Genomic DNA, 16,925 nt, shown 5'->3' with positions numbered 1-16,925 from the left:
TTGTATGGAATTGCATAAGAAAGTATTAAGGAAACATTTAAAGAAAAAGTGAGTAGAAAGAGATAAAAACAATTGTGTCCGTGTTCTATTTAATAATTTCCTTGACGCTGACTCACATGCATTAAGGGCTACTAATATTCTATTAAAATATGGTACTGTGTTCTTTAGAACTTGTAGTGATTAAGTTAGATTTTAAGTACAAATTCATCTAATAAAATCTACCAGCAGAGTCCTTCCAATAATTTGATGTAGCTAGATTGTAGGCCAATTCTCTGCACATTTACTTGGATTTAATCCTGCTGAGTTCAGTTCAAGATTCTAGTGCTAACATTCAAGGCCATTTGCAGTCCGGGGTTTGTCTGAATACGTCCCCCGGAGAATACTGCAGTCAGCTATGGTCAACTGACTGGTCACTCCCGACCCCAAAAAAGTGTGATTGGTCTCGGAATGAGCTCCCAGAAAATGTCAGGGCCCTGACACAGCTATCACAGTTCTGTAGGGCTTGTAAGATGGAGCTCTTCCAGCAGGCATATGGTTGAAGGCGGTATGCTCGGAAAATCAGAACAGGTGAGATCTCCTACATCTCCTTGCTATGGGGAAGCAATGAGCAAAAACTCTGTAAGCACGTAATGTTAGCTTTTAGTCCATTAGTAATTTTAAACTATATATTTTTAATGTTTTATTACAATGTACTTTCTCATAATGTACACCAGCCTGAGATTACAGCTCAAGAGGGGTAACATATAAACTTAAATACTAAATAAACATATCACCGGCTATGTACAGAAATGTAACCTTTGCTTGTTTCACACATACAGTTGTCCCTTGCTGATTGTAACACTGAGTGACTACAGCACTGCATAAATCCCAGACTTTTAATTCTATCAATGGAGATAGTTCACACATTCAGATAAGTTGTTTCATTGTTTAATACTTCCCTTACATTTTTAGTTAAATATTCTAGGTGACTTCAAATGTAAAAGACTAAAAAATAGATAAAAGCTACAGCATAAAATCAGCCATAGTAAAGCAACATAGTACACTATAAAACTGTACTGACAGTGTAATAATCAGACAGCACAAATAATATAGTACAAGATGAAAGTTGTGAAAGAAAAGGCAAACAAATCACAGAACTATAGAGCAGGAACAGTAGTAGGCAGAGCCCCAGTATAGTCCTTTAAGGCTGGTAAAGTATGTTCATTCTGTTGCTTGTACCTAAAGCTTGGCCCTGGCTACAGACAGCTTCTAGACCCATGGTTCACAGCCAGTGAACTTTGTGGACTTCCCTGGGGGATTCCAGCCCTGTATGCTCAATGTACCCTTTGTTCTATTTATATTATATTTTGTTTAGACCAGAATATCTTAAATAATTATATGCAAGCAAATCTTGCTATTACTTTTTGGACCCAAATACAGCTCCATGCAGATCACACTGCAGTAATACAAAGTGGATGGATCAACTCTTAGCTAACCGTGGTCACATTGAACTTTTCAAGGGAAGACTGCAGCTGGTGCAGTCAAAGGTGGCTAAAGGTATTTCATTCCACAGATGATACCAGGCATACAGATCCAACTGCTTATGTGCTTGGGGCTCAGGGGGGGGGGAGGCACAATCCAATTCAGAACAGGTAGACACCTTCCGTCCTTGAATAGCTAAATTGACCACCACCACCACCTCAGGTTTCAGTTCACTGGCCCTTGCTTACCCCATCACCACCTTCAAATATTAGTACAGAATGTTTGTTACCTTGCCTGACTCTGCTAAAAAATGTAGTAAGCTGTGAGCCATAGAAACTGAAGATATCCTGTGCTTTAATATTATGACTAATCCACACTGAAAAGGCAATTGAAACATTCAAAACCGGCCAACTGTCTGACACCAGGCCGACTGATTTTAAGAACATTCAGGGTATGGGACAGAGGATATAATGGCTCAGGAAATATATAACAGGTTCATGAGTGTCCTTATCACAAATCCTTCAAAAGAAATCGAATGGATTGGGTCTGTCTTCCTAAAGTGGCGTTTATACCCTACTGGCTCACTAGTTTCAGAAAGGATGTGATTTTATTCCAACAGCAAACTTGTTTGATGTTCTATTTGGGGCTGTACTCACTATGCATTGGACAATTTTTTTTTCTGGTATATGGGGGCATGTAAGTAGGGAACGATATATTAGAGGGGATAAAGATAAACTTCCTTCTACCCAGGGAGTATTGTAGCATCTGCCATTGATGTTTTAATGCATGCATACTGTGATACAAAACACAAGAGATACAAAGTATGACCAAAGTAGACAAGGTTCAAGAACAGTGAGTAGGGATCTGGAGATCTCTCAGTGTCTGATGTACCTTAAAGGCAGTTATAGCAAATGCAACTGATGGGAGAATTAAACCTTCCCACACTATTTTCACAATAAAAATCAGCCTCCTCATCAGTTTGAGCAAAAGATAGGCAATACTATATTTGCATATAAATAAAGTAGAACATAGGTCTATTTCGAGCCAAAATGGACTGGGCAAGCAAAAATGGACTGGGCAAGCAGACTCTGCCTTCTCTCACACCTTAAGCCAATATATTTCTTTCAGTATTTTTCTTCCAGCTATACTCACTCACCCATCAAAACCCGTCTGAGCAAAAAACAGATCAAGTACTCCAGCACAACAAGGTAAGGATCCCTCATCACTTTAGGGCTTCTACAAGGATCCCCCATTATTCATATTTATGCCTATCTTGCTTGTGCTTATCTGCTGTCAAGCATCTGCCACTACCTGCTCTGGAAACTTTTTAATTTCCTCTAAAATTTCTCATTTCTGCCTGAAGTTTGAAGAAACAATATCAACTGAATGGGAATGTGTGTGTAATCCCCCAATCTTATCCCAACAGGTGGTGGGGTTACAGCCAGAAATGCAAATCCCATTAAAAAAATAGAACCCAATATAAACACATGCATATATTTATAGTTTAATTTATATACTACCCCCTTTAAAACTAAAATATATTGCACACATCAATGGGCCTGGTGGGGGGGAGAAGGGGAGGGGCGCTGGATGGGTCTGTACATAGCTATGCTACCCAACCATATTCTGCACGATTGCACCACTTCTGGGGTTTTGCAAAGCCTGAAGAATGTTTCAGGGATTTCTCAATGGTGAAAAAGTTGAGAAAGGCTGCCCCAGTGGAATGGGCATGAATGGGCATGGCAACACTCCATAATGGTCATGACAATCCATTGGGACAGGGTCTGAGATAACACTCTCTACCTCTCTTAAGACCACTATAACAAACATCCCTGTGAAATTACAGGGTTTTATTGTGGTAAAATAATAATGCCCTCTAAAGAAAGCAATGAGTGCTTATTGTCAGAGCTTGGCACCGGAAAAAATAGAGGCCAAACAATATCTTGGGATAAATGTTACTTAGAAACGACCTTAGAAAAAGCCCTAAGACTACGGCAAAGGACTACAATTTCAAGAATGAACGTCATTTACCCTCCTGGCTGTGATAACAGCTACTAAGAAACAAAACTTCATGTAAAGTTTTGGCAAAGAACAGGTAGCAAGAGGTTCAAAAGGCTTGAGGATTAGCTGTCCTGACACAACAGATAGAGACCACTAGGGCACTAAAGCAACCTAACCCAAGAAATCTCTTAGACAAATGGTGTGGGGGAGGAGAGACTGAGCTCCTCTCAATTGCCTTGTGATAGCTAGAGACAGTAGCCAGGTGAATTTTCAAAGAAGAAAAAGCCAGGCCCTTACATTTCAGGTGTAACAATATATAATCAAATATCACATCTAAAGGGGCACTACCCAGCAACACATCCTTCTCACTACACTAGAGAAAAACTGCCTCCATTTTTACATATTGGACCTATTAGTGTTAGGCTTGCATGACCTTCTTCTTAGAAAATATCAGCTCTTTGTCTGAAGCCTTCAAGCCATCAGGCTGAGGCAGTTCAGTTCACAATAAAGCACCTGGTTTATACGGATTAAATCGGACCAATTTTATAGGGGAAGTAACTGGCCCCAGGGGATCTCCATAAGGATTAGAAACCATATTTGACAAGGTATGTTCGATCTTTCCCTCGTGGCTTTCTCTACTACCCTGATAAGGAACAGGAATGGAGGGAACTTGGAAAACTGCTAACACAGCTGAAATGCATCCCCTATGGCAGTGGTCCCCAACCTTTTTATCACTGGGGACTGGTCAACGCTTGACAATTTTACTGAGGCCCGGGGGAGGAGGTAGTCTTTTGCCAAGAAACGTCACCACCTGAGCTCCACTTGCTTTCCTGCCGGCACCCCTGACTTCCCGCCGCCCGCTGGGGGGCACTGCCAGCAGCAGCTGTGCAGTGCCACACCAAGGGGGAGCCCCAACCATGATGGCCACTGGAGAGCACCAAAGGTGAGCTGGCAGGGCAGCCCCTGAGGCAGCCACCGGGGAGGAGGATGAGGAGGAGCCACGCCCCGGTACCAGTCACCGGACTGGGGGTTAGGGACCACTGTCCTATGGTACCAATTCCTACTCCTATTTGGGAACAGAACCTTACAGCCTTCTTCGTTTCTCACACTGCAAAAAAGATCAATGTCTGAGCCACCCACCCCTCCCAAGGGTAAAAAGCAGTTCCAGGTAAGTGGCCTTTATGGACCACTTATGTGAGAGTGTGCTAGCCCTGCTCCATCAGTCAGCTTCCAGCTTCCCAGGGATGTGGATAGCCTGAAAGGAAGCACTGAGCTTCACTGGCGTGAGCTAAGCAAAAATAAATCCTCACATATCGTCCATCTGGACAAGAATGGACCAGTTTCAAAGGACTTCACCAGGGCTATCTTGGACAAGGGCTCCAATGCTTTAAGGGCTTTCTTCCACAACATTACCTTAAATTTCAATGCCCTATCCCTTTAATGTGTAGAATAGGGAATCTTCTGTCTATCTCTGACATCTTATCTCCACACTTTTTCAGATCTCTCCATAATAGGATATGATTCCTGCATCTTTCTCCATCCTAGTTAGACTAGATTAGAACTCACTCTCATCACTATTCTAGCTAGAATGGCTTGTAATAAAGGGTCCATATTACAGTATTTGCTGCGTATAAGACCCCCCCCCCCCCCGAAAAACATGCCTCCAAGTGGGGGGGTCGTCCTATACGCTGGGTGCACTTCATTTGGGATAGACATAGTTGCCCATAGGGGCCCATAGTACTGTAATGTAACAAACTCTATATTTTGAGTGGAAATGTTGGGGAGTCATATGCCCAGTCGTCTTATACGCCGGCAAATACAGTAGTTTCAAAAGATAAAAGTGTGATTTTCTTGCCTGCATATATACACACACCCCACAAGGCCTCTGCTGTGTTCGAAGCCATTGTGCATTCTGCTACCTACAGCTAATATTCCAACAGACCTTACATGAAGACACTATGCCCTTCACAGACAGTGTTCATCAGTTTGGGTCATCTTCAGTCCACTTTGGAAGCACTTGTTGAAATGGGCCTTCTGAGACATAGAAGGGACTCAGAAACTAAAATTTCTTTAAAAACCTGATGGAATTCTCTCAATTGCAGCTGGAGACTCTAAGAACATGACCTTGTCCTTCAGCAACAGGAGGAACTAAGGGCAGGGGAGCACTCCTACGCAGGAGTATGTTATCCCGGAAAAGGAACATGCTTCTGACTCTAGCACACAGGTTTCTAAGTTGTAAAGATGTATCTGATGGCACTACACAGAAGACCGATGATGAACAGGGAAAATGTAATCCCTGTCTCCATGCCCTGACAATAATGTAGCCATTGCTTTCTGGGCCAGTGGAAATATCCGGTTTACCAAGGCCAGACAGGCAAAAAACAGGATTAAAGGTGACAGACTCCACTCCTCCAAGCAACTTGTGAGCATTCCAAGAATATCAAGTGAAAGTCACCCAATCAAGTACAGCTAGCCTTCACTCCAATTGCAACTGAACTGCTAAAGTAGTGATGTCCAAGAGACTGATGTTACCTGAAAAACATTTTGCAAATAAATCATAGAAATTTAGTGGGAGGGAGACACAACCTCTGCCCTCTGCAAGACTGAATAACATCTCTTTTTAAAAGGTTGTGATATAAAACTAGCTCGGAGCAAGTCTCCTGAAACTAAACCCTTCAAAGATGGAGGTCCTCTGCTGGGTAAAAAAGGACTAGATCAGAAAACTTTCGTAACAAAACTGGAATGAGTGCAGCTCTCAACTGCACAGCCAGCCAGGAATTTGGGCATAATTTTTGATGTCTCCCTATAGATGGAGGCTCATGTTACAAGAGTAGCACAGATGACATTCTTCTATCTCTGGCAAGCTAAGCTACTAGAGCCCTATACGGCTGCAGAGGACCTAGACACAGTGATCCACCCGATGGTTACCTCCAAACTTGATTACTCTAGCTTGTTCTACACAGGCCTTCCCTTGTCCAGAATGCAGCAGTGCAGGTTCTCATCCATGCCCCCTGGAGGGCCCACATTCCATCAGTCCTCCAGCAGCTGCACTGGCTCCCAGTTGAACTCCAGATAAGGTTTGAGGTTTTGGCCTTAACCTTTAAGGCTTACACGGGCAGGGCCTTGTGTATTTAAGGGACTGCCAACCTGAATATGTTCCTTGGAGTTCCCTTTGATCGCCTAACACTAATCGGTTGGTGGTCCCTAGCCCCAAAGAAATATGCTTGGCCACAATCTTCTTGGTGGAATGAACTCTTTGGGGAGATCTGGGCCTTGATGGAACTTGAGCAGTTCCCACAGGGTCTGCAAGATGGAGCTCTTCCAGCAAGCTCAGGGTTAAGGCTAGTGGAATCAAACTACAATATCTGATTAGGGTCTCCCTTATTGGGCTAGCAGTTCTGATTTTAATTCATTTTATATTAATTTAAATGTTTTTTTAAAAAAAATTTTTTACTAGATTATATTGAATTTCTAATTTCTTGGTTTTTATATTGATTGTTCTAATGCCTGTTCTGTTCACCACCCCAAGGCATCCAATCACAAGGGAGCAGTATAGAAGTTGCATGATAATCAAACAAATAATGCAGATGTGACATTTTAAAATTACATAGTTATGGAGTTAGCCAAATATTCCACTGACTTCATAAGATTTTACAAATGTAAGCATATTCCAAGATAAGAGATTTTACAATGCAAAACTGAGGAACTACCTTCTTTAAAAAAATCACCAGATTTTAACAAAGAGAGAAAGTACAGAACAGTTTCAGAAATTCAGAATATCGGCTTTGTGTTAACAGAAAAAGTAGCCATATTCCATTATGAACTTAGTCCGATTAAAGATACAATAGATGTCTGAGACCCACTGATTTCAATGGAACTTCATCATTAAGTAACTCTAAGAAAAGAGAACAAAATGATTACCAAAACAGAACATAATCACTGCTATGTTCTGCTGGGCACACACAAATATGGATTTATTTATTTTTAAGATTGTAATAGCATTCAAGCATATACACACTTACTTGGTCTTATATGCATCTAATTCATGATTCCACAATAAAACTTAGTATTGAACTGTTCGGTTTCATTAACAGGCTTTATGTGTAGTTTTTAAAAAATTATTAGCATTTGAAATAAGGTTCACATGTAAGAAACCACTATACAAATTTCAGAATAACTCTCTAAAACTCCAGCATCTGGCTCTGACTGCATTTTCATGATCAAAATGAACACTTAAGAATATATCTACAATATTCACACCAGGGTTAGAAAAATGTTTCCTATGTCCTAGCGTCCTAGCTTTAGGCATATGGGGCAGTTATATGGCCACATAAGGACAAGGCCAGCCCATGATCAGAGATCCTGATGGATGAGGTGACTAAATTAGGTCTTTGCAATGCATGCAGAAGTCACTTGGCTGGCTCTGAAAAGTTGTTACAACAGACATCAAGAAGGCTTTTACTTGGAGAACTCACAGCTAACTGCAACCAACCTTGGCCTGTAGTCTTTCACAAACCAGGAGGAAAGGCATTTGTTTCAGAAATATGAACCAAACTTCTGCTGAAATAGGGCACGAATATATCAATTAGAGTAGTTCTACTGACACTGTGTACCATAGCCACAGCAGTAAGCTCCAGAGCAGCATGTGATGCAACTGCATTATGTAATGGGACCATTTAGCATACTATTGCACCACATTTCAGTATGAGTGAGTACAAGTAAGCCCATGGTTTTCAGGGAGACAGCTGTCCCACTTGCAACCATCAAGCAAGGGCAGCCAAGCAACCTGAACTTTGCCAATATCAGTACAAAGCCAAAGAACAGGTAAAGTACATAACAAGCTTAGCAAGTACACAACTGAACATTTCAGGGCAAACTTGCTCATCTAGGAATTGAGGATGTGATCCTTTCTGCACAAACAGAAGACAGATTTTAAAGAAAAATTCATTACAGCACTATGTACGGAAAAATCAATCCCTTTCTAAAACAAATTAATATTGAAAATTACACATGGAATCTGCAACCACATTTCTAAAAAAGCACTTACAACTGTGCAGGGATTCAGATTTATTTTAGACTATTCAAATATAGGTCCTGTGGCCTGATCAGCTTGTAATTTAAGTAAAATACATAAGTATGCTTATAGGATTCTGTTTTCACACCCGCAGTTTACAGCTATTGTTCTATGAACTTTTATTGTAAGAACATAATCGTCTTAAGATTTACAAAATCAGAAGCAGACCGAGTAAAAACTGCAAAAGCACATCCCTTCATTTCATAATGGCAGCAAATCACATTTTGCAGTTCACTATTTAGAACTGGTTCTACCCACAGCCAGAGCAGCAGCTACCATCATTAAGTTTTAAGAGGCTGAAATAGCAGCTGTAAGAATTCAGGAACTGAAAACCTTGAAGAACAAGTCAATGTTCTAAATTTCTAAAGCATTTACAATAAGATTTGCCTAGCCAGACAACTACAAAAAAATAAACTTTAGACTTCAGATAGTCCATGCAGTTCTCAGTTTCAAGAAATCAGGTTAGGCAATCCATCACTTTCACTGTTATCAATAAGCTGGACACTTTTACCCATAATAATTCTGTTGCTGATTCTCTGCTGCTCTCCAAGTTTGGCTGCATTAGTATAATACCTTGAACCTTAGTCGCTTTCGACCTGATATCCCAGAATTTAAAATTACCAGGTGTAAGAATACCAACAGCTGACTGTGGAAGACAGTATCCAAAGCACTTCAGCAGCAGTATATATGACTTAGCAAATAATATCTCTATATTAAAACCCAAAACAAAGGTATTTTCCAATTATGCTGTGTACAAAACAGTCAGAGCATCATGCTATAATAGCAAGGTTGAGTTAGAGCTACTGGTATTCCATAAAAGTGATGAATGCATCACCTATAAACTCAGGAACAGTAGCAACTCATTAACCGCTCCCTCCCCCCCCCCCCACATTAATACTTCCATGTAGAAAACGGTCTGGAGATTGTCGTTCCATAGCAGACATTAATGCCATTAAAATTAAGTATACAGCTTATCATAATATACAACAACCTAGGTACTACTCTTGACTATATACAGAGTACCCCGGGGGGAGGGGGAGATAGTTAAAAGTTGGTTCTGTTGAATTTTCCCCTAGGACTGGGAAAAGGTGCTTACTCTGCCCCTGCACATGGCAGACTCTTCCCCTTCGTCTTCTGCGCAGGTTTGCTGGAAATGAAATTTCACTGAGTTCCGAAAAGAAACGGGCCACCGAATCTGATCAGATTCCTGGCAAACCCACTTGAAAGATATGACGGCAACGAGGCGTCCGGTTTGCAGCCGAGTCAGAGCCTTCGCAGGCCCCAACAACTCCGCCCGCGTCAGCACTTTAGCTAGCGGCGGCTCGGGGCTGGTCGCTGCTCGCTCGTGAGAGGAGAGATGCCGGCAGGAGCGGTTTCCATGATTCCGCCACCCTCCGCGCGACGGCCCGGGCCACGCCCCTCCCCCACTCCCGTTTCCCCTCCTCACCTGCCGGATGCTGCTCGTTTCCGGGACCGCGAACTCCTCCTTCTCTTTAGGAGTCTTCACGGTGACTTTAATGATTCGCGGCTCGGACGAGGAGGCAGAGGCGGCCGGGGTGGGGGTCTCGTTCGGGCTCTGGGCCCCAGGGGGGCTCTCGCCGCTGTCAGACATGGCGCGCGCCGAGGGGGAGGGAGGGACGGGCGGCTGGCTGAAAAGGCCTTCTTAGCTCGTTAGCTTAGCGGAGCCGCGCAGGGGATGCTGGGTAACACCGATCGTTCCCCACCGCCCGCTTTACAACCTCTGTTGCACGCGCCTCGACGAGGTAAAGCTCTACCACTCGCGGAGAGTTCAACGGAAACAGCCCGGCTAAGGTGTGGCGCACGGTGATGACGTAGAGAATCGGGGAAGTTACTAGAAAAAGGGAGCCGTCTTTCCCGGCGTTAAAGAGTTTGGCCTGCGTGCGCATGCGCAGAAATAGCAGGCATTCGGGACGCGTGCGCCTCAGGAGTTTGCACTCCGGAGCGCAAGCGCAGTCGCAATGAAGGGCCCAGTTTGGCTTTGTCAGACCAGAAGTAGATCGAGATCAGAAACAACTGTTGTGCGCCTGCGCGGATGTCGGCTGATTGGTCGTATTCGGGAGGCGCAGTTCGTCCGTCCTCGCATGTTCTTTCACAAGTCCCTATAAACTTATATTTTTGCACAGCCTCACAGCACTTGCAAAGAATAAGTAAGATACTGCAGGACCGTACCTCTAGATTTCCGACGGCTATTTTATTTGCATAGTGGTTAATAGGACGCTTCCCCGCCTTCAGTGGAACTTGGTTCTGAATCAAAAGTTCTGTGTGCATGCTGTAAACACACACAAAGCCCTAGACTGCAAAAAGGTCGTCAAAGTTTCTGCCTTTTGAAAAAAAAAGACAACATTGACTTTATATATAATGGGCCAACCAAAGTAACCACAAACTAAAAAATAAAAACAAAGGTATGGCCTTATTTTTTCAGGGCTGGGCTAACTTGCATCTCTGTGGACATAGAATTTCATTTCAATCAGAATTTTTTCTCATAATTTTTAGTTCTGTTATAAGCTGCATTGACAGCCATGGTTGGCAGAGTGTGCAAAATATAAACATTAATGAAAAATTGCTAATAGCAAATACAGGCTCTTTGAAATTCAGTATCAAGAAAATGTTACTTTTGTAATAATACTAAGGGGAAAAAAGTTCCTTTCAATCAAGAAAAATTCCTTATACTACTAAGTCCCAGATTCCTGCAAAGAATTGATGGAGAAGAGTCTTGGGAAAGGGAAACCAACTCTTTAAGGAAATGTCAAACGCCCTGCAAACTTATTACTACAATGTGGTCATGGAGGACCGAGTGTAAACTTCAATTTCTGCCTGTTTGCTTCAGTGAATAGTCGGCTCGGACAGTACCAATAACAGTACTTCTAGGCAGGAGTTGCCACTATGATGCCTGTGGGTGCCATAGTGCCCACCAATAACTTTCTTGGCACCCACCCATGGTGTTGAGTGTGCAAGGGACTATTGGGATTTTTTGTTTCTAATGCTTGTAGAATAACTATAGCAGTGGGATCAAATAGAATATTTTACTTATGCAAATAAGACTGGTAACACAGTGGGACTTATTATGACTAAACACCATAGGTCACTGGGACAAAAAGATTTAATGCAGTGGTCCCCAACTACCAGGCCGTGGCTCCTTCTCCCCCCCCCCCCCGCAGCGAGAAACTTCCCAGGCCGCAAAGCAGCCGATTAGCTTGCGGCCCAGCAAGCTTCTTTCTGTGGGAGGGGGGGAGAGGGAAGTGCGGCCAGTGGTGCAAACGCACATGCACGTTTGCGCTCCTGGTGGGGCCGCAAATGAGCATGCGCAAAAATGCTGTGCATGTGCAGGTAATAACATCACTATATCACTGGTCAAAATCTCTTACTGTACATGCAGTGAGCTCTCACCAGCCTTTCAGCACCAACTATCATTACATAAACAGTGCAGGCTGAAAGTCTCTGAGCGTTCTTAGCTAGTTCATTGCATAAACTTGATCTATATATGTGCAAGAAATATTTTAAAGGCATCCCATTAAACAGTTTCTATCTGATATGCTGAAGAGCTACAAATCAGAGTTATGCATAACCTCACTCCGTCATTTTGTGGTTAACTCTGCTTCCCATATCAGCTATTGTGTGGTTACACCCGCCACCTCTGTCAAGAGTCCCAAATACATTTTCAGGCTGATTAAGGTTGGGGACCACTATTCTAAGGAAATTCTCATGGCTACACTTCAGAGAAGACAAGTACATAATAGCTATGACAGGTAACTGGAACGTCCATACTTAAAACCTGCTTATATCTGGAATACTGAGGTGGGGGGGGGGATTTGGTTGGCTATCATGCCCTGATTTCCAGGGACACCTGATTGGCACTGTGAGAAACAGGATAGTGGACCAAGCCAACAAGACTTATTATATAGTGGTGGGAGCTGCAAATTAGGATTTCACTCACATTTCCTGTCCTCCTACAAACCTTCATACTTAATAACCCATCATATTAAAGATTCTTATTTTATTAATATTTTTGTCTCCTTCCCTGTTCTTGTTGTTGTTGTTGTTAGGTGCGAAGTCGTGTCCGACCCATCGCGACCCCATGGACAATGATCCTCCAGGCCTTCCTGTCCTCTACCATTCCCCAGAGTCCATTTAAGTTTCTACCTACTGCTTCAGTGACTCCATCCAGCCACCTCATTCTCTGTCATCCCCTTCTTCTTTTGCCCTCGATCACTCCCTGCATTGGCTCTTCTCCAAGGAGTCCTTCCTTCTCATGAGGTGGCCAAAGTATCTGAATTTCATCTTCAGGATCTGGCCTTCTAAGGAGCAGCCAGGGCTGATCTTCTCTAGGACTGACCGGTTTGTTCGCCTTGCAGTCCAAGGGACTCGCAAGAGTCTTCTCCAGCACCAGAGTTCAAAAGCCTCAATTCTTTGATGCTCAGCCTTCCTTATGGTCCAACTTTCACAGCAATACATTGCAACTGGGAATACCATAGCCTTGACTAAATGCACTTTTGTTGGCAGGGTGATATCTCTGCTTTTTAGGATGCTGTCTAGATTTGCCATAGCTTTCCTCCCCAGGAGCAAGCGTCTTTTAATTTCTTTGCGACAGTTCCCATCTGTCACTATCTCCATTTCTTCCCCATCTATTAGCCAGGAATTGAGAGGGCCGGATGCCATGATCTTTGTTTTCTTGATGTTGAGTTTCAAGCCAACTTTGGCCCTCTCCTCCTTCACCCGCATCAACAGGCTCTTTAGTTCCTCTTCACTTTCTGCCATTAGAGTGGTATCATCTGCATACCTGAGGTTGTTGATATTTCTCCCTGCAATCTTGATCCCAATTTGTGACTTCTCTAATCCCGCCTTTCTCATGATGTGCTCTGCATACAAGTTAAATAGGCAAGGCGACAGTATACAGCCTTGCCGAACTCCATGTTCAGTTCTTACTGTTGCTTCTTGACCTGCATATAAGTTTCTCAAGAGAGAAATAAGATGCTCTGGTATTCCCAACTTGCCACAATTTGTTGTGCTCCACACAATCAAAGGCTTTAGCATAGTCAATGAAGCAGAAGCAGATGTTCTTCTGGAACTCCCTAGCGTTCTCCATGATCCAGCGTATGTTGGCAATTTGATCTCTAGTTCCTCTGCCTCTTCGAAATCCTGCCTGTACTTCTGGAAGTTCTCGGTCCACATATTGCTGGAGCCTAGCTTGTAGGATTTTGATCGTAACTTTGCTAGCATGAGAAATGAGTGCAATGGTGCGGTAGTTTGAACATTCTTTGGCATTGCCCTTCTTTGGGATTGGAATGTAAACTGACCTTTTCCAATCCTGTGGCCATTGTTGAGTTTTCCAAATTTGCTGGCATATTGAATGTAGCACTTTTACTGCATTGTCTTTTAAGATTTTGAATAGTTCAACTGGAATGCTGTCGCCACCACTAGCTTTATTGTTGCTCAGACTTCCTAAGGCCCATTTGATTTCACATTCCAGGATGTCTGGCTCCAGGTTAGTAACTACCCCATTGTGGTTATCAGGGATGTTAAGCTCGCTCTTGTATAGTTCTGTATAATTTTGCCACCTTTTTTAAATCTCTTCTGCTTCTGTGAGGTCCCTACCATTTTGGTCCTTTATCATATCCATCTTTGCATGAAACGTTCTCTTCATATCTCCAATTTTCTTGAAAAGATCTCTGGTCCTCCCCATTCTATTGTTTTCTTCTATTTGTTTGCACTGTTCATTTAAGAAGGCATTCTTATCTCTTCTAACTTTTCTCCGGAATTCTGCATTCAGTTGGGTATATCTTTCTCTTTCTCCCTTGCCTTTCACTTCCCTTCTCTCCTTAGCTATTTGTAAAGCTTCCTCAGATAGCCATTTTGATTTCTTGCATTTCTTTTTCTTTGGGATGGTTTTAGTTGCTACCTCTTGTACAATGTTGCGAACCTCCGTCCATAGTTCTTCAGGCACTCTGTCTATCAGATCTAATTCCTTAAATCTATTTGTCACCTCTACTGTATATTCGTCGGGAATATGATTTAGTTCATACCTGAGTGGCCTAGTGCTTTTCCCTACTTTTTTCAATTTAAGCCTAAATTTTGCAACAAGAAGCTGATGATCTGAACCACAATCAGCTCCTGGTCTTGTTTTTGCTGACTGTATAGAACTTCTCCATATTTGGCTGCAGAGCACATAGTCAATCTGGTTTCTGTGTTGACCGTCTGGTGATGTCCATGTGTAGAGTCGTCTCTTGGGTTGTTGGAAAAGAGTGTTTGCTATGTTCTTAGAACAGTTCCCTGTTCTTAGAACTTTGCATTTCATGCCAGAAGAAGAGTTGGTTCTCTCCCTGAAGGAGTCTCAAAGCGGCTTACAGTCACCTTCTTCCCTTTCCTCTCCTCACAACAGACACCCTGTGAGATAGGTGAGGATGAGAGAGCCCTGATATTATTGCTCAGTTGGAACAGCTTTATCAGTGCTGTGGCGAGTCCAAAGTCACCCAGCTGGGGGAGTGCAGAATCAAACCCGGCTTGCCAGATTAGAAGACTGCACTCCTAACCACTACACCTAGCTGGCTCTTGTTATAATGGGGGTAGCTGCAATACTTTGCTTATAAGTCAGGCCAGAAGTTCTAACTTCTAAATCACTGAGGTAGAGGTAGCTTTCCCTTTCCCCGGACAGCCTGATTTTAAGTCCCGAATGCCATCTTGGTGTAGTAATTAGGAGCACAGACCTCTAAACTGGTGAGCAGGGTTTGATCTGCACTCCCCCGCATGCAACCAGCTGGGTGACCTTGGGTTCGCCACAGCACCGATAAAGCTGTTCCAACTAAGCAATAATATCAGGGCTCTCTCAGTCCCACCTACCTCACAGGGTGTCTGTTGTGTGGAGAGAAAAGGTGACTGTAAGCCACTTTGAGACTCCTTTGGGTAGAGAAAAGTGGCATATAAGAACTAATTATTCTAAGCAGGGTTGGCCTTGGCTAGTATTTGGATGAGAGACCTCCAAGAAATAACAGGGTCACGATGTGGAGGCAAGCAATGGCAAACCATCTCTGAGTGTCTTTTGACTTAGAAACCTTATGGGATCACCATAAGTAAGCTGCAACTTCAAAGCATTTTTCACCACTGCAGGGATAGCTTTTAACTGCTTTGCCTGAATCCTACTGCCCCACTCCTTTACTCAGTGAGTCACTGCATCAGGACATAGTATATTTGAATAAGGCTGAGGCCTTTTATATTATACCTCTACACGTCTGTATAGCAAATAAGTAATTTCTGTCTCATGGATGCCTAGTGCGATCTACAGCACTTCACTGCATGGACTGCTTGAGTATTGGAGCTGAGGTTGAGCTTTCCCAATGATACCAAGGCAAAAGTGCTCATCCTGTTTTCCTCAGGGACTGCTTATCTGGTGTGTATGTGTAAAAATGGAAAACATTAAGTGACATCATCCCCATATTCCTAACATCACTAATATCACTGAGTGTTAGCAGATGCATACAATGCATTACTGAAGGACAGTGTTTTCAAATATACAATGCAATGGTGGATAATGATACAGTCTACTGACAAAGCTTTTATAAACTGCTTTTCCTTAAATTTTCAAAGTAGTTACTAGGATCTCTGGAGAAGTGGCTGAAATTGCCCTATTAGATCTGACATACAATTGTGTCTTTAACTTAGTTGTGATTCTGTTTCCCCAGCAACTATGCTTAAAAGGTAAAGGTAAAGGTATCCCCTGTGCAAGCACCGAGTCATGTCTGACCCTTGGGGTGACGCCCTCTAGCGTTTTCATGGCAGACTCAATACGGGGTGGTTTGCCAGTGCCTTCCCCAGTCATGACCGTTTACCCCCCAGCAGCAAGCTGGGTACTCATTTTACCGACCTCGGAAGGATGGAAGGCTGAGTCAACCTTGAGCCAGCTGCTGGGATCGAACTCCCAACCTCATGGGCAAAGCTTTCAGGCGGCTGCCTTACCACTCTGCGCCACAAGAGGCAACTATGCTTACACTGGCATAAGTCCCACCTTCCCAAGCAGTTCCTATAGCACAACCTATGCTGTGAGGCCCCTCAGCCCCAGCGCACATGGCTATCTCAGGAGCCACTTTATGTAATTGTCGCATTACTTTCCTTATGGTTCACCTTTTCCTATCAACCTAGTCATATGCTCATCATTTGGGGGAAATGTGGACAGCTATACATGAGAGCTGAAAGGTAAGTTTGCCAACTGCCTGGAGGAAAAGAAGGCCTGTTGCTTCAAATTATTTCCCTGCATGAAAAATTTTGACAGCCCATTTTGAAACTTTAAGTCTATTAAAGGGACAAGACCACTCCAAGCATGTTGACAACTCTAGCTGTAAGTGATTAAAGAAGCACTGTATGGTCCCAAACACTGTGA

General features: G+C 43.1%; 1 protein-coding gene across 2 annotated transcripts in view; it reads right to left on the bottom strand.

Moving 5' to 3' along the window:
- UBQLN1 (ubiquilin 1) overlaps positions 1–10,403 on the bottom strand; it is a 31,229-nt gene extending 20,826 nt beyond the window's left edge. The window contains exon 1 of one of the 2 annotated variants that reach the window (XM_077344684.1): positions 9,984–10,403. In XM_077344684.1, coding sequence (XP_077200799.1) covers positions 9,984–10,148 — 165 coding nt within the window. In that variant the 5' untranslated portion in view covers positions 10,149–10,403. The remainder of the gene's footprint in view (positions 1–9,983) is intronic. The other variant, XM_077344683.1, reaches the window with a different exon arrangement.
- Between the last annotated feature and the right edge of the window lie 6,522 nt (positions 10,404–16,925).

Source organism: Paroedura picta, chromosome 7 (genome assembly GCF_049243985.1).
Source record: "Paroedura picta isolate Pp20150507F chromosome 7, Ppicta_v3.0, whole genome shotgun sequence".
In the NCBI taxonomy this organism is placed as follows: domain Eukaryota; kingdom Metazoa; phylum Chordata; class Lepidosauria; order Squamata; family Gekkonidae; genus Paroedura; species Paroedura picta.
The sequence above is the reverse complement of the archived record's forward strand: the minus strand, read 5'-3'. Positions and strand labels throughout refer to the sequence as shown.